Source organism: Sinocyclocheilus grahami, unplaced genomic scaffold (assembly GCF_001515645.1).
Source record: "Sinocyclocheilus grahami isolate Dianchi unplaced genomic scaffold, SAMN03320097.WGS_v1.1 scaffold201.1, whole genome shotgun sequence".
Lineage (NCBI taxonomy): Eukaryota > Metazoa > Chordata > Actinopteri > Cypriniformes > Cyprinidae > Sinocyclocheilus > Sinocyclocheilus grahami.
This window is the reverse complement of record NW_015505380.1, coordinates 729,912-746,769: the sequence shown is the minus strand read 5'-3', so window position 1 is coordinate 746,769 and position 16,858 is coordinate 729,912. Positions and strand designations below refer to the sequence as shown.

Genomic DNA, 16,858 nt, shown 5'->3' with positions numbered 1-16,858 from the left:
TACAATTACAAAGACAAGAACAAAAGACAATAAGGGTTACAAACAATACTCCAGACCCCAAAAATTGGTTACTCTTTGAATTTAGACCCCTCTCACTGTAAACTGATTATTAATCTATTGCTACAGCTTGCTAAATTTTACATTCATAAGTGTACATTTTCAAAGAAAACGCCCTACTTTTTTATTTTCAGGAAAGATTTTGATGTGTATGTAAACTCTTTAAGAAACACATTACACACGGTTTGTTATGAAAAACAATCCAGTGACGCGCTGTAGTCTCGCGTGTTCTCGCGAGAGCTGCGTGAGAGGAGCAGCAGTGATGGCGGACGCGGAGCAGACGCTGGACCTCAGCGACACCAAACACGAAGAATCAGGCGATTCTGCCGCTGATGAAGCAGAAGCGGAGCCCCAGCAGACGCAGGAGGACACCAACGGCGCTAAAACGTAATTGAAAGCCCTTTAAAACGCAAATCTTGCATGTGTCGCGTATGGTTAGCGAGGCCTGTGCGTGTTGACAGAGCAAAAGAAACGCGCTTATTTGTCTTTCTCTTCAGTTTGTGTTCCTAATGCGTGTAACGTTATCTGAAGACATCTCCTCTAGTTCTCCGTTCCTCTCAGCGCGTATCTTTCTGTCGTTCTTTAGGTAACCCATAGCAACCGCGCCATCTTCTGTCATTGATCAACAGACCCCGCCCACTTCTGCCGCGTTTAGTGCTCGTTAAAGATTATTAAACGAGTGGGCGGGGCTAGTTTGGTTTGAGTTTTTTGATTGGTTGAGATTTCTCTGCTGAATCATGGGAAATGTAGTCTCTCTACAGGAATTCCGCTGTTAAACATTTAAAAAGTGAATGGCTTTCATCAATCTGACATCTTTAGAAAAGCGCTGCTTGTAAAGAAAAAGTTTATATTTGTAGAGTTTAACATTTTTTATTTAAAAAAAGTACTTGTGGTTCATAAAAATATTCTAATGAAGAAAGTTGTTTATACTTGTGGTGTTCTGTTTTTAAAAATGTATAAAAAAAATTATACTTATAAAAAAAAAAGTTTATACTTGTATATTTGCATCATATTTGTCAACACTCAACTGTATGAAATATAAGAGCACGTGCAGGTCTGGGACCAGTTAATTAATGAAGATGACGTGTTAAACTGACAGCCCTTATATACTGTATATACACTAGTGTTCAAAAGTTTGGGATCAGAATGATTTTTAATGTTTTTACAGGAGGTTCTTCTGCTCGTCAAGGCTGCATTTATTTGATCAAAAATACAGAAAAAACAGTAATATTGTGAAATATTATTATGATGCAAAATAACGTTTTTCTGTGTGAGTATGTGTTAAACTGTAATGTATTTCTGTGATGCGCAGCTGTATTTTCAGCATCATTACTCCAGTCTTCAGTGTCACATGATCTTCAGAAATCAGTATAATATGCTGATTTATCATCAGTTGTGCTGCTTCATATTTTTTTGGAAACTGTGATACTTTTTTCTGGATTCTTTGATGAATAAAAAGTTAAAAAGAAGAGCGTTTATTTAAAATATTTTCTAAATAAATAAATGCAGCTTTGATGAGCAGAAGAGACTTCTTTAAAACACATTACAGTCTTACTGATCCCACACTTTTGAGCGGAACTTTTCTCTTTTTTTTTCAATTGTTAAATTGTTGGCAGAACCAATATATTTTAGTCGTTTTGTTTTGTTGGATGTGTGGAATGGAGAACAAGTATTACATGTCAAATAATTTCTGCCAAAGTAAAAAAAAAGTACAAATCAGTTGTTTAGAATTGGAGAACGAACTCAGACATATTTCACCTTTAAATGTGCTGCTCTGATGCATTTTAGAGCGTTGTTGCTAAAGTAGTTTTTTTTAGGGATGCACCGATATGAACATTTTGGCCGATACCGATAACCGATAATTCTTTATTTTTGAAAGCCGATAACCGATATGTTGGCCGATAAATCTATATCCAAATTGTTATATACTTTTTGAGAGCCTGATTACAAAAAAGGTCTCATCATTAAAAGCCACATCCCAAACACTTCAACATAAGCAGCCTAGTTTGAACGGTGGTACGTTTTAAAAATATTTTTACTCTCCCATTACCAAATTTAGTCTATGTAATTTGACCGTGTTTTTTCTCTCTCGTGTGTGTGTGTGTGTGTTTGCAGCAACGCCGAGGACAAAGAGCCCAAAGAGAAGAGCCGAAAGTCGCACCGCTACCATCCCTACAAAGAGCGCCGCAGCGGCTCGGTGGACCTGAAGGCCTCCCACAGGAACCGCGTGTTCATTAGCAATATCCCTTATGATATGAAGTGGCAGGCAATTAAAGATCTAATGCGTGAGAAAGGTAACCCACGCTCCGTCCCGTCCCTCTCTCAGCTTTAGCTCGTATCCGTCTCGATCTAGACGAGCGTGAAGCGTGAATGTCAGACAGGGGAGTTGAATCTGTTCGCACCGCTACCATCCCTACAAAGAGCGCCGCAGCGGCTCGGTGGACCTGAAGGCCTCCCACAGGAACCGCGTGTTCATTAGCAATATCCCTTATGATATGAAGTGGCAGGCAATTAAAGATCTAATGCGTGAGAAAGGTAACCCACGCTCCGTCCCGTCCCTCTCTCAGCTTTAGCTCGTATCCGTCTCGATCTAGACGAGCGTGAAGCGTGAATGTCAGACAGGGGAGTTGAATCTGTTCTGGTGTGAATCTATACTGTGTGTGTGTATATATATATATATATATATGGTGGTATAAGCTGTAGTCATCATGATGAGTCATTACTGTATTGTTGAAGGATTGTATAGGTGGGTGGCCTAGTGATTTTTCTACCTGTGTGTGTACAGTATCTGTAGCTTAGAGGAATGAATGTAGTGCTAGGTGTCAGTCGAGGTGCTTTTCGTGGAGCGGGTCTCAGGTGTGTGTGTGTGTGTTTCACTGGGCTTTTCTAGCGTTGCACCCAAGGAGACAGACCCCTGGTGATTTAAATGCCTTGTTCTCTGTGGTATTTTCCCTTTGTATGTCTCATGTAGTTGGTGAGGTTACATACGTGGAACTCTTTAAGGATGGAGAAGGAAAGTCAAGGGTAAGTGTTGGTGACTCTGTGAGGTTTGCAAGGCCTCCGCAGCATCTCTCTCATGCGCTCAGGGCCGGTAGAGCTGATATACTGTCGTAGCTTTGACCTCGGGACGGTGTGTTGATGTGGAGCGCTACAGAAAAAGCCTATTAAGATGATTAGATGATTATTTTTTAAATGGGTGGTGACCCGTTTGGCTGGGGTCCATCTGTCTCTCTCACATCTGATGATTGCTTAGGTGCTTAGGTGTTGGATTTAACAGACCTACGAGAGTCATATCTCTGTCAGGTGTCTTTCCTTAAACCCCTTCATCTGTTCCCTTCTCTCTCTCTCTCTCTGTCCCGTAACAACATGTTCCAGTTTCATTTGCCCCCGAGTTCATTTGCTCTCATCACTGAAATGCTCCAAACAGCTCGTTAAAGTAGAGTCGTGAGCATGTGCTGTAATTGATCTCTCTGAGGCACTAATGATCAATCAGTCAGCTGTTTCTCTTTGAGCTGATGTGTTGCTGATGATGTTCTCTCTTGTCGTTCTCTCTCTCTCCTCCTCCTCCTCGTTCTTCGTGGACTCGCTTCTGAAGGGCTGCGGGTAAGAAACGTTTATATAGAAAAAAGCACGTTTGAATTAATGCATTCATTTGCCAGACACTTGCATCGACGATTCAAGTCGAAATTATTTGTTTTCCCAAACATTTAAAAAAGCAATCGGCTGCAAAATAAAGGGGCTTAATTGCTTTATAAGCAGTCTTATTAATTATTATTATAAAAATTTTTTTTCAAGCATTCAACTTAAAAGTATTATTCATTTAGTGCTCTTTCAGTGCTTGGGAAAACATATGATGGTCATAAAATTATATTTAAATAAAGTAAATATGAATAATTTAATGCATTGGATTGTTGATTGTCACAAATGTATTCAAGTAGAAATTTGTGTTATTTATATTTTCCCAAACATTTAAAAAGGTAATCAAATGTGAAATAAATGTACATTGTTTTATTACTAGCAAGAAATAATTTAATATAAATATAATAATTATTATAATTTTTTTCAGAGCATTTAAAAACGTAAGCAGCTATTTTAAATGTTTATTTAAATAAATATGAATAAGTTAAAACAATGCAACGTTGCCCGCAAGTATTTCTTCAAGTATATTGATATTTTTCCAAGCATTGAAAAAAAGCAATTAGCAATTTTAAATATTTATTTATATTAAATATATTTTATTTAAAATAAATATGAATAAATGTTGCTGCAAGTAATGGGTATTGTTATTTCTATTTTTCCAAACATTTAAAAAGTAATTATCTGTGAAATAAAGGTAGTGGAATTGTTTTATAAGCAGTAGGAAATATTTTTCTACCTGTGTGTGTACAGTATCTGTAGCTTAGAGGAATGAATGTAGTGCTAGGTGTCAGTCGAGGTGCTTTTCGAGGAGCGGGTCTCAGGTGTGTGTGTGTGTGTGTGTGTGTGTTTCACTGGGCTTTTCTAGGAGTCATTACTGTATTGTTGAAGGATTGTATAGGTGGGTGGCCTAGTGATTTTTCTACCTGTGTGTGTACAGTATCTGTAGCTTAGAGGAATGAATGTAGTGCTAGGTGTCAGTCGAGGTGCTTTTCGAGGAGCGGGTCTCAGGTGTGTGTGTGTGTGTGTGTGTGTGTTTCACTGGGCTTTTCTAGCGTTGCACCCAAGGAGACAGACCCCTGGTGATTTAAATGCCTTGTTCTCTGTGGTATTTTCCCTTTGTATGTCTCATGTAGTTGGTGAGGTTACATACGTGGAACTCTTTAAGGATGGAGAAGGAAAGTCAAGGGTAAGTGTTGGTGACTCTGTGAGGTTTGCAAGGCCTCCGCAGCATCTCTCTCATGCGCTCAGGGCCGGTAGAGCTGATATACTGTCGTAGCTTTGACCTCGGGACGGTGTGTTGATGTGGAGCGCTACAGAAAAAGCCTATTAAGATGATTATTCGGATGTCTTTTAAATGGGTGGTGACCCGTTTGGCTGGGGTCCATCTGTCTCTCTCACATCTGATGATTGCTTAGGTGTTTTTGATTTGGATTTAACCGACCTACGAGAGTCATGTCTACCCTTCATCCATCCATCTATCTGTCTGTTCCCTTCTCTCTCTCTCTCTCTCCGTCCCGTAACAACAAGATCCAGAGTTCATTTGCTTTCCTTCTCACTGTAGCCAAATGCAAAGCTCCAAAGAGCTCGTCAAAGTCTTAGAGTCATGTGCTGTAATCGATCTCTCTGAGGCACTAATGATCAATCAATCAGCTGTTTCTCTTTGTGCTGAAGTGATTCTGATGAGGCTCTTTCTTGTCGTTCTCTCGTCTCGTCCTCGTTCTTCTGGGATGCGCTCCTGCAGGGCTGCGGGTAAGAACGAGATGCTTAAACCCGATTCATTTATACAGCAAAAACTGTGTTTTCACTGTCACTTGTATCAAGGATTCAAGTAAAAACATTTAAGAAGGTCATCAGTTGTGAAATAAAGATACTTAAATAATTTTATAAGCAATTATTATTCAGAGTATTCCAAGCATTGACGAAAGTAAGGAAGGAATTACTTTTCCAATGCTTGGAAAAATATAAACAAAAGTCATAAAAAATGTATTCATAATAATTCAAGTAATATTTAAATAAAATAAATATGAATGAAATGAATGCAATGCAAGTATTTCCTCATGGGTCTTTCAGAAATGTCAAGTGTTCAAGTAGAAATGTTAATTATTTATATATTTCCCAAACATTAAAAAATATACAGTAAGAAATTATTATTATTTATATTTTCCAAGCATTGAAAAAAAACTATTTTAAATATTCATTTATACAAATATACAAGTAAATATGAATAAATTAAAACAATGCAATGTTGCCTTCAAGTATTCAAGTACAAATAATAATAATTATTCCTCATGGGTCTTTCAGAAATGTCAAGTGTTCAAGTAGAAATGTTAATTATTTATATATTTCCCAAACATTAAAAAATATACAGTAAGAAATTATTATTATTATTTATATTTTCCAAGCATTGAAAAAAAACTATTTTAAATATTCATTTATACAAATATACAAGTAAATATGAATAAATTAAAACAATGCAATGTTGCCTTCAAGTATTCAAGTACAAATAATAATAATTATTATTATTAATATTTTTCATTCGAAAGGTAATCAACTGTGAAATAAAATGTCTTAATTTTTTATAAGCAGTAATACATTATTTTTGTTTATTTATATTTTTCCAAGCAATGGGAAAAAATTAATAAACTATTTTAAATATTTATTTAAATAAAGTATATATTAATAAATTAAAACAGTTGTCTTCAGGTGTCTTGACAGCAGTGTCAAGTATAAGTACAGATGATAATAATAATAATATTTATTATTATTACTTTTTCCCTAACGTTTAAAAAAAAGTTATACATTTAAAAAAAAAAGGCACTTAAATGTTTTATAAGCAGCAAGAAATCATTATTTATATTTTTTCCGAGAATCGAAAAAAGTAAAATATTAATTGAAATAAAGCAATATTTAAAACCTAAGTAAATATAAATAAATGAAAACAATATTTCTTCAGTTATGTGGTGGCAGTAACAAGTATTTATGTAGAAACTATTATTGTTTATATTTTTCCAAGTACTGAAATGTAAAATAGAGCTACTTAAGTTGCTTTCTATTAAAAGCAGCACAGATTTACTGTTGACTGGTGTGTGTTGTTTCAGCGTGGTTGAGTTCAGAGATGAAGAGTTCGTGAAGAAAGCCATCGAGGTCATGAGCAAACACGATCTGAACGGACGGCCGCTGAACATTAAGGAGGTGAACACAGTTCTGTTGGGATACCGATACGATACGATACTTCTAAACTGATCTTTAAATTACTAAGAGTAAAATGGGTAATGATACCCACTTATATTTCTTTTTGAAATGCATTTTAATTAGGCCTGGGCGATAAAACGGTATCGATATTTATCGACGGTACACCTTCTTCGATAACGATAGAAAAAATGTTCGATATCGACGCAGACAGCACACACAAACAGGAACACATGCTGAGTGCTGTGTCTGCTTGTGATGAGGAGATTGTGAATAAAGTATGAATATTAGGCGAGTTTAAAATAAACATTTGAATGTTAGGAGTGCGTCAGGGAGCGTCATGCGGTGGTGGCATAAATACATGATGCTGTTTTGTTCATAATTGTTCATGCAATTTACGAAATTATATATGAGTTAATTTAGACGTAGTGCACGTTTTTATAGAGTTACTTGCTAAATGCGCTGCATTATTTTGCTCATTGCGCCCTCCTGTGGCCTCGGGAGACAATTAGACCTATACTATTTAATCTGCATATAAAACATTAGATATTACATTTTTATTGTGTTTGATTGTTAAAACAAAAAATATTAGTTGTTTGTCTCAATAAATTATGTTAATTATAAATACAGTGGTTAAATTAAAAAAAAATTCTATTGCTTTTTGTTTTAAAAAAGGTTATAAAAAATGTCAATAATTATCGATACCGAACGATATGAAACATTATATCGTTGATTTATATCGAAGTTTTTTAGCTATATCGCCCAGCCCTAATTTTAATGTAAAAAAATCTTGTGTGATATAACTTGTGTGTGTTTGACTGTTTGCTGGTTTTTATTGTATTTGTTATACTTTGATGCTGACATGGCATTAAATAAATATATACTATACTTGAAATGCATTTTAACATTCAATACGCCTTAATTGCAAATAATTAGGTTATATTTTTGTTTACACGTGGTTAATATGTGTTTACTGTGGTGGTAACCATGGAAATCTACAAATACTAGTTAACCTACGGTCACTTTAGTAAAGTCATGGTTCATGTTTTCTTAAGGGACTGCCAGTGACAGGCTGTTGCACGCATAAAATACAACCTTTTTATTCTGACAGTGTATGGTTTATATTAACATTACAGAACAGAGCATGATCAGTATTTGATGCTGACATGGCATTAAATAAATATATACTATACTTGAAATGCATTTTAACATTCAATACGCCTTAATTGCAAATAATTAGGTTATATTTTTGTTTACACGTGGTTAATATGTGTTTACTGTGGTGGTAACCATGGAAATCTACAAATACTAGAGTTAACCTACGGTCACTTTAGTAAAGTCATGGTTCATGTTTTCTTAAGGGACTGCCAGTGACAGGCTGTTGCACGCATAAAATACAACCTTTTTATTCTGACAGTGTATGGTTTATATTAACATTACAGAACAGAGCATGATCAGTATGAACTTCTAACGTTCAGTATTTAAGTAATTGTAATTGCACAAACTATGTAGCCTACAATTTCAATTTGTTTATTGTGAAATAACTCCAGTTTTTTCTGTCCTGTGCTAAGCATTGTTCTGGGCTGCCGTTCCCAAAAACATCAATGCTTTCTTCTGAAGCGCAGCCCTGTTTGAATGCACGGTCTCTCTGTGATTGTTTGGTTCTGTCTTGCAGCATTTGCGTCTGTCGTACAGTTATTCGCTAATGTAGGTTATTCGTCCAATCCAATGCATATTGTACACATCACGATACAAACAAAGATACTACACACTTTGCACGAACAGTCGTTTTTGATTTGAATTCGATTGTATAATTTCAGGATTTAAAGCAAAAACTTTTTCTACTTTTTCTTAATCACTGTCCCAGTAGCTCTTGAAAATAACAGAAAAATACAATACAATGTAATGCATCTTTGTACTTATTTTACTGTTACTTTCAGGATCTACTGGGACAGTGATAAAGATCTACCAGTCGATCGCGATTGAAGGGTTGGTGACCACTGCTTTAGATACTCGCATCAGGATCGATATTTCAGGATGGATACACCCATGTGTGTGTTTGTGCAGACGGTTCCTGACGCGGGTCTGTTTCAGGATCCGGACGGAGAGCATGCGCGGCGCGTTTGCTCAAACTATCATCATGGCATTAGAACTAATGCACCGCTGTCGCTTGCGAAAACACAATAACGGTGCCGTGGGTGTAAACTCACAGATTAAGAGGTGGTGATATTATAATGAGATCTTTGTCACGTCACTAAGGGAGCGAAATCAGACTCGCTCGTTTTCTCTGACGCTTGCAGAAAAACGCTTCCCAAAACAAAGTTACTGGGTTAATCTTTGGTTGGTAGATGCACCGGGGACCTGATTATAGCACTTAACACCTGGAAAATCAGATTTTCATGATATGTCACCTTTAAGGCATTGTTGTTCCATTGTTTTGGAACGATCTGAAATGTTATGTATGTGAGGCATTCTGTAATTAAATATGCACTCGTTTCTGGTTCTTAATGTGTCACTAGTTAGTGTGTACTGCCCGTGTAGACGGTATGTTTTGTAATGTCTTCCTTCACTCGCGCTCACAGCCATGTTCAACGGTCAGATGCTGTTTGACAGACAGATGCATGTGAAAATGGTGAGCCGCTGCAGCGTTTGTTCTCATGCAGTTTGAGCGTTAATGAGGCTCAGCATTCATTCTTGTGTTTGTGTCATGTTTACTGTAGGATGATAAATCACTTCCTCCAGATGACTTCAGGCCTGCGGAGAAACCGCCACAGTTACCCCGTAAGAGCTTTGTGTGCTTGTTTGGGATGAGTGTGTGTGTATATATATATATAATGCTGTATGTAAATGTGTGTTTATGGTGTGTGCTGCAGGAGGTCTGGGAGGCGTCGGGATGGGTTTGGGTCCCGGTGGTCAGCCAATAAATGCCAACCGTCTCAGTGGAGGAGGCGTCGGCTCCATGGGACCTGGAGGTGCATTCATGTTTGCTTTACTTATTCATGCAAATATTGTATTTCATGCTTTATTTTTTTTTAAGCATGCAGTGTTATATTTGCATGAATAAAGCATTATTTATTTGCATGCAAAATAAAGCATTATTTGTTTTGTAGTGATGCATTAGAACTGCAAACATGCATTAAAAGTGTTAAAAAACTACAAACATGGCGGATATACGCGACCAACGTACAGGTAGATAAACGGATTTGAGTGATAAATAATCAATTTGCTAACCTGATGGAAAAATATAAATTTAGCCTAATGTTATCCACGTTATATTTCATCTGCAGAAACACTGAACTTTTATAATGATACGTTTGGTCATTAACTTTTAAATGCATCATGCAAACACATAAGCAGAGCTCTCGGCATGATAGACCCGCGACTAGCAGATCAACGTGCCTCTTCATTTCTCTCCAATATGGTAGGAAATCAAATTAAACGAAATGTGGATGATGTTAACTGTGATGAGATGATTGACAGGGCAGTTTAAACAGTGACTGAATGCACGTAACTAAGCAACAGAACGTCCGTTGAAGAAGCAGCAGATATGACGAAATAGTATGTCCCAAAGTTTGCCTACTATTCTTCTACATACTCAAAAGTATGTACTTTTTCTTCACAAAAAGAGTACATACTTTGAGGTCATAGTATAAGTAGGCGAACTGGGACGCAGCAAATGTAGCTCCTCAGAAACAATTGTGGTTGCAACAAAGTGGTGCTGCAGCGTTTGTTCTCATGCAGTTTGAGCGTTAATGAGGCTCAGCATTCATTCTTGTGTTTGTGTCATGTTTACTGTAGGATGATAAATCACTTCCTCCAGATGACTTCAGGCCTGCGGAGAAACCGCCACAGTTACCCCGTAAGAGCTTTGTGTGCTTGTTTGGGATGAGTGTGTGTGTGTATATATATATATAATGCTGTATGTAAATGTGTGTTTATGGTGTGTGCTGCAGGAGGTCTGGGAGGCGTCGGGATGGGTTTGGGTCCCGGTGGTCAGCCAATAAATGCCAACCGTCTCAGTGGAGGAGGCGTCGGCTCCATGGGACCTGGAGGTGCATTCATGTTTGCTTTACTTATTCATGCAAATATTGTATTTCATGCTTTATTTTTTTTTAAGCATGCAGTGTTATATTTGCATGAATAAAGCATTATTTATTTGCATGCAAAATAAAGCATTATTTGTTTTGTAGTGATGCATTAGAACTGCAAACATGCATTAAAAGTGTTAAAAAACTACAAACATGGCGGATATACGCGACCAACGTACAGGTAGATAAACGGATTTGAGTGATAAATAATCAATTTGCTAACCTGATGGAAAAATATAAATTTAGCCTAATGTTATCCACGTTATATTTCATCTGCAGAAACACTGAACTTTTATAATGATACGTTTGGTCATTAACTTTTAAATGCATCATGCAAACACATAAGCAGAGCTCTCGGCATGATAGACCCGCGACTAGCAGATCAACGTGCCTCTTCATTTCTCTCCAATATGGTAGGAAATCAAATTAAACGAAATGTGGATGATGTTAACTGTGATGAGATGATTGACAGGGCAGTTTAAACAGTGACTGAATGCACGTAACTAAGCAACAGAACGTCCGTTGAAGAAGCAGCAGATATGACGAAATAGTATGTCCCAAAGTTTGCCTACTATTCTTCTACATACTCAAAAGTATGTACTTTTTCTTCACAAAAAGAGTACATACTTTGAGGTCATAGTATAAGTAGGCGAACTGGGACGCAGCAAATGTAGCTCCTCAGAAACAATTGTGGTTGCAACAAAGTGGTTGCCGAGCAACACACAAACGTAAACAAAGGTGTGTGTTACTTTGTAGCGTCATTTACAACAGCTTCGATTGCGGCTCAGCCAATCAGAATCAAGCACCGGAACTCTCCGCTTTATAACAAGTGTTTTTAATTGATAGATTTAAATAGGCATTTCAAATTGATTCAGTAAATGGTGGTAGTCTGCTCGATTCATCAACTCGAATGAATCAAATTGACTGATGCAGCGTTTTTGCCACTTGAGCTTTAATCAGATGTTTGCATTTGATGCTATTAGAAAGTCTCTGAATGCTGATGAAGATCACGAAACGTAATGTGATTTTTAATGATCAAATAAAAAGAGCTTAACACCATGATGTGTGCTCATGTGCATTTATCACCAGTAAGATTGCTGTGAATCTTGAGTGTATCGAACTCTTGCTGGGATTGATGAGTTAACGCGGGTTTGGTTGTTTCTCAGGGATGGACGGGCCGGGATGCAGCAACATGAACCGCATGAGTGGTGAGAGTCACGTTCATCTGGAGCAGATCCATCAGAGATCATGTGAGGACGCTCATCTGTGTGTGTGTGTGTGTGTGTGTGTGTAGGGATAGGCGGAGGCTTCTCCGGAATGGACTGCATGGGTGGAATGGGAGGATTCGGTGGCAGAGACATGGGCCGAATGGGAGGTAGACATCAATCCTTCTTTCAGTCTGTCTGTCTAACAGACATTAATCTAATCAGATGTATTTCTGTTGGGTCGTTCTGTCTCAAACCAACCGCATTTCAGAAACCTCCCTGGCTCAGTTTTTTCTAAAGAAAGACAAACCTAAAGAGTGATGAAAGCCAAAATATGAAATGTCATGGGTGTATATTTACGGAGTAATCCAGTATTTTGTAGAGGAGGGTTTGATATGACAATTTTACCTGAGATTTGGAAACAAGTTACAAGAGGGTAAAAATGACTTCAGAAAGATGGCAGCATCGTTGTGTTATTGGCAGCTCTGTTAGTAAAATCTGCTGACTTCAGCAATCTTACCTGCCGTATATGTTAGTTCTTAACATGCTTTTCTTCTGGTATCATCTTTTTTAAGGCTCTATATCGCACATTTCCAGAGATATGGCCATTTCAATATGGCTCCAGGAGTAAATTGTGCTCATTTTCAGTGAACCAAATGTGGGTCACTTTGCATTTAGCAGAAAGCTTTTTCTTTTGAAGAGAAATGTTTGAAGAACAAATAAGGCTGAAACTAAAAATATATCTTGTTTCCCTCAATCAAAACAATTGCATAGAGTGACAAAATACTCTTTCTCATGAAGTATTAAAGGTATCTTGATATAATTGTAGATTCTGGTTGTCAACTAAAGTTTAATTTCATATGTTCATTTGTAAGGCCTTATATGGTTTAGTCCCAGAGATATGGGGATCTCAGTGTTGTAGGAAATCAAATTAAACGAAATGTGGATGATGTTAACTGTGATGAGATGATTGACAGGGCAGTTTAAACAGTGACTGAATGCACGTAACTAAGCAACAGAACGTCCGTTGAAGAAGCAGCAGATATGACGAAATAGTATGTCCCAAAGTTTGCCTACTATTCTTCTACATACTCAAAAGTATGTACTTTTTCTTCACAAAAAGAGTACATACTTTGAGGTCATAGTATAAGTAGGCGAACTGGGACGCAGCAAATGTAGCTCCTCAGAAACAATTGTGGTTGCAACAAAGTGGTTGCCGAGCAACACACAAACGTAAACAAAGGTGTGTGTTACTTTGTAGCGTCATTTACAACAGCTTCGATCGCGGCTCAGCCAATCAGAATCCAGCACCGGAACTCTCCGCTTTATAACAAGTGTTTTTAATTGATAGATTTAAATAGGCATTTCAAATTGATTCAGTAAATGGTGGTAGTCTGCTCGATTCATCAACTCGAATGAATCAAATTGACTGATGCAGCGTTTTTGCCACTTGAGCTTTAATCAGATGTTTACATTTGATGCTATTAGAAAGTCTCTGAATGCTGATGAAGATCACGAAACGTAATGTGATTTTTAATGATCAAATAAAAAGAGCTTAACACCATGATGTGTGCTCATGTGCATTTATCACCAGTAAGATTGCTGTGAATCTTGAGTGTATCGAACTCTTGCTGGGATTGATGAGTTAACGCGGGTTTGGTTGTTTCTCAGGGATGGACGGGCCGGGATGCAGCAACATGAACCGCATGAGTGGTGAGAGTCACGTTCATCTGGAGCAGATCCATCAGAGATCATGTGAGGACGCTCATCTGTGTGTGTGTGTGTGTGTGTGTGTGTAGGGATAGGCGGAGGCTTCTCCGGAATGGACTGCATGGGTGGAATGGGAGGATTCGGTGGCAGAGACATGGGCCGAATGGGAGGTAGACATCAATCCTTCTTTCAGTCTGTCTGTCTAACAGACATTAATCTAATCAGATGTATTTCTGTTGGGTCGTTCTGTCTCAAACCAACCGCATTTCAGAAACCTCCCTGGCTCAGTTTTTTCTAAAGAAAGACAAACCTAAAGAGTGATGAAAGCCAAAATATGAAATGTCATGGGTGTATATTTACGGAGTAATCCAGTATTTTGTAGAGGAGGGTTTGATATGACAATTTTACCTGAGATTTGGAAACAAGTTACAAGAGGGTAAAAATGACTTCAGAAAGATGGCAGCATCGTTGTGTTATTGGCAGCTCTGTTAGTAAAATCTGCTGACTTCAGCAATCTTACCTGCCGTATATGTTAGTTCTTAACATGCTTTTCTTCTGGTATCATCTTTTTTAAGGCTCTATATCGCACATTTCCAGAGATATGGCCATTTCAATATGGCTCCAGGAGTAAATTGTGCTCATTTTCAGTGAACCAAATGTGGGTCACTTTGCATTTAGCAGAAAGCTTTTTCTTTTGAAGAGAAATGTTTGAAGAACAAATAAGGCTGAAACTAAAAATATATCTTGTTTCCCTCAATCAAAACAATTGCATAGAGTGACAAAATACTCTTTCTCATGAAGTATTAAAGGTATCTTGATATAATTGTAGATTCTGGTTGTCAACTAAAGTTTACAACCAAATGTGGGTCACTTTGCATTTAGCAGAAAGCTTTTTCTTTTGAAGAGAAATGTTTGAAGAACAAATAAGGCTGAAACTAAAAATATATCTTGTTTCCCTCAATCAAAACAATTGCATAGAGTGACAAAATACTCTTTCTCATGAAGTATTAAAGGTATCTTGATATAATTGTAGATTCTGGTTGTCAACTAAAGTTTAATTTCATATGTTCATTTGTAAGGCCTTATATGGTTTAGTCCCAGAGATATGGGGATCTCAGTGTTGCTCCATGGGCAACTCTTCAATGGTCAAAAGCCGAATATCAAACCACAGTTTTTAGCCAGGCACCTCTGGTTGAGTCGACACAGAATTACCATATAGTGCTTTATACAATACAGATTGTTTCAAAGCAGCTTCATAGACATAAATATAACAGAATACTATATTTCAGTATCAGTCTATAATTCAGATCAGTTCAGTGTTCACTGATGTTTGTGCAGATGTGTATCGCTCTGGAATGGGAGGAATGGACAGAGACTTCGGCAGAAGGGACATGGAGATGAACCGCCCGTTCGGAGACTCGTGTGGGGGTAGGTGTGTGTGTGTGGTGTGTGTGTGAGAGAGAGTGTGTGTGTGTGTGTGAGAGAGAGAGAGAGAGAGAGAGAGTGTGTGTGTGAGAGAGAGAGAGAGAGAGAGAGAGAGGCTGTGAATCTTGAGTGTATCGAACTCTTGCTGGGATTGATGAGTTAACGCGGGTTTGGTTGTTTCTCAGGGATGGACGGGCCGGGATGCAGCAACATGAACCGCATGAGTGGTGAGAGTCACGTTCATCTGGAGCAGATCCATCAGAGATCATGTGAGGACGCTCATCTGTGTGTGTGTGTGTGTGTGTGTGTGTAGGGATAGGCGGAGGCTTCTCCGGAATGGACTGCATGGGTGGAATGGGAGGATTCGGTGGCAGCGACATGGGCCGAATGGGAGGTAGACATCAATCCTTCTTTCAGTCTGTCTGTCTAACAGACATTAATCTAATCAGATGTATTTCTGTTGGGTCGTTCTGTCTCAAACCAACCGCATTTCAGAAACCTCCCTGGCTCAGTTTTTTCTAAAGAAAGACAAACCTAAAGAGTGATGAAAGCCAAAATATGAAATGTCATGGGTGTATATTTACGGAGTAATCCAGTATTTTGTAGAGGAGGGTTTGATATGACAATTTTACCTGAGATTTGGAAACAAGTTACAAGAGGGTAAAAATGACTTCAGAAAGATGGCAGCATCGTTGTGTTATTGGCAGCTCTGTTAGTAAAATCTGCTGACTTCAGCAATCTTACCTGCCGTATATGTTAGTTCTTAACATGCTTTTCTTCTGGTATCATCTTTTTTAAGGCTCTATATCGCACATTTCCAGAGATATGGCCATTTCAATATGGCTCCAGGAGTAAATTGTGCTCATTTTCAGTGAACCAAATGTGGGTCACTTTGCATTTAGCAGAAAGCTTTTTCTTTTGAAGAGAAATGTTTGAAGAACAAATAAGGCTGAAACTAAAAATATATCTTGTTTCCCTCAATCAAAACAATTGCATAGAGTGACAAAATACTCTTTCTCATGAAGTATTAAAGGTATCTTGATATAATTGTAGATTCTGGTTGTCAACTAAAGTTTACTTTCATATGTTCATTTGTAAGGCCTTATATGGTTTAGTCCCAGAGATATGGGGATCTCAGTGTTGCTCCATGGGCAACTCTTCAATGGTCAAAAGCCGAATATCAAACCACAGTTTTTAGCCAGGCACCTCTGGTTGAGTCGACACAGAATTACCATATAGTGCTTTATACAATACAGATTGTTTCAAAGCAGCTTCATAGACATAAATATAACAGAATACTATATTTCAGTATCAGTCTATAATTCAGATCAGTTCAGTGTTCACTGATGTTTGTGCAGATGTGTATCGCTCTGGAATGGGAGGAATGGACAGAGACTTCGGCAGAAGGGACATGGAGATGAACCGCCCGTTCGGAGACTCGTTTGGAGGTAGGTGTGTGTGTGTGAGAGAAAAAGAGAGAGAGAGAGAGTGTGTGTGTGTGTGTGTGTGTGTGTGTGTGTGTGTGTGTGTGTGTGTGTGTGAGAG

General features: G+C 37.9%; 1 protein-coding gene and 1 long non-coding RNA gene across 2 annotated transcripts in view; both read left to right on the top strand.

The window, feature by feature from the left end:
• Positions 1–272: 272 nt before the first annotated feature.
• LOC107595385 (myelin expression factor 2) overlaps positions 273–16,858 on the top strand; it is an 18,782-nt gene continuing 2,196 nt past the window's right edge. The window contains exons 1-12 of the mRNA XM_016285769.1: positions 273–444; positions 2,173–2,351; positions 3,029–3,081; positions 3,653–3,660; positions 6,795–6,888; positions 8,980–9,006; positions 9,446–9,517; positions 9,606–9,666; positions 9,759–9,857; positions 12,140–12,181; positions 12,268–12,348; positions 16,672–16,767. Of these exons, the coding sequence (XP_016141255.1) occupies positions 320–444; positions 2,173–2,351; positions 3,029–3,081; positions 3,653–3,660; positions 6,795–6,888; positions 8,980–9,006; positions 9,446–9,517; positions 9,606–9,666; positions 9,759–9,857; positions 12,140–12,181; positions 12,268–12,348; positions 16,672–16,767 (937 nt within the window). The 5' untranslated portion in view covers positions 273–319. The remainder of the gene's footprint in view (positions 445–2,172; positions 2,352–3,028; positions 3,082–3,652; positions 3,661–6,794; positions 6,889–8,979; positions 9,007–9,445; positions 9,518–9,605; positions 9,667–9,758; positions 9,858–12,139; positions 12,182–12,267; positions 12,349–16,671; positions 16,768–16,858) is intronic.
• Positions 13,617–15,310, top strand: LOC107595351 (uncharacterized). The gene is made up of 3 exons (XR_001610258.1): positions 13,617–13,891; positions 13,978–14,058; positions 15,227–15,310. It is a non-coding gene; the product is annotated as an uncharacterized lncRNA (long non-coding RNA).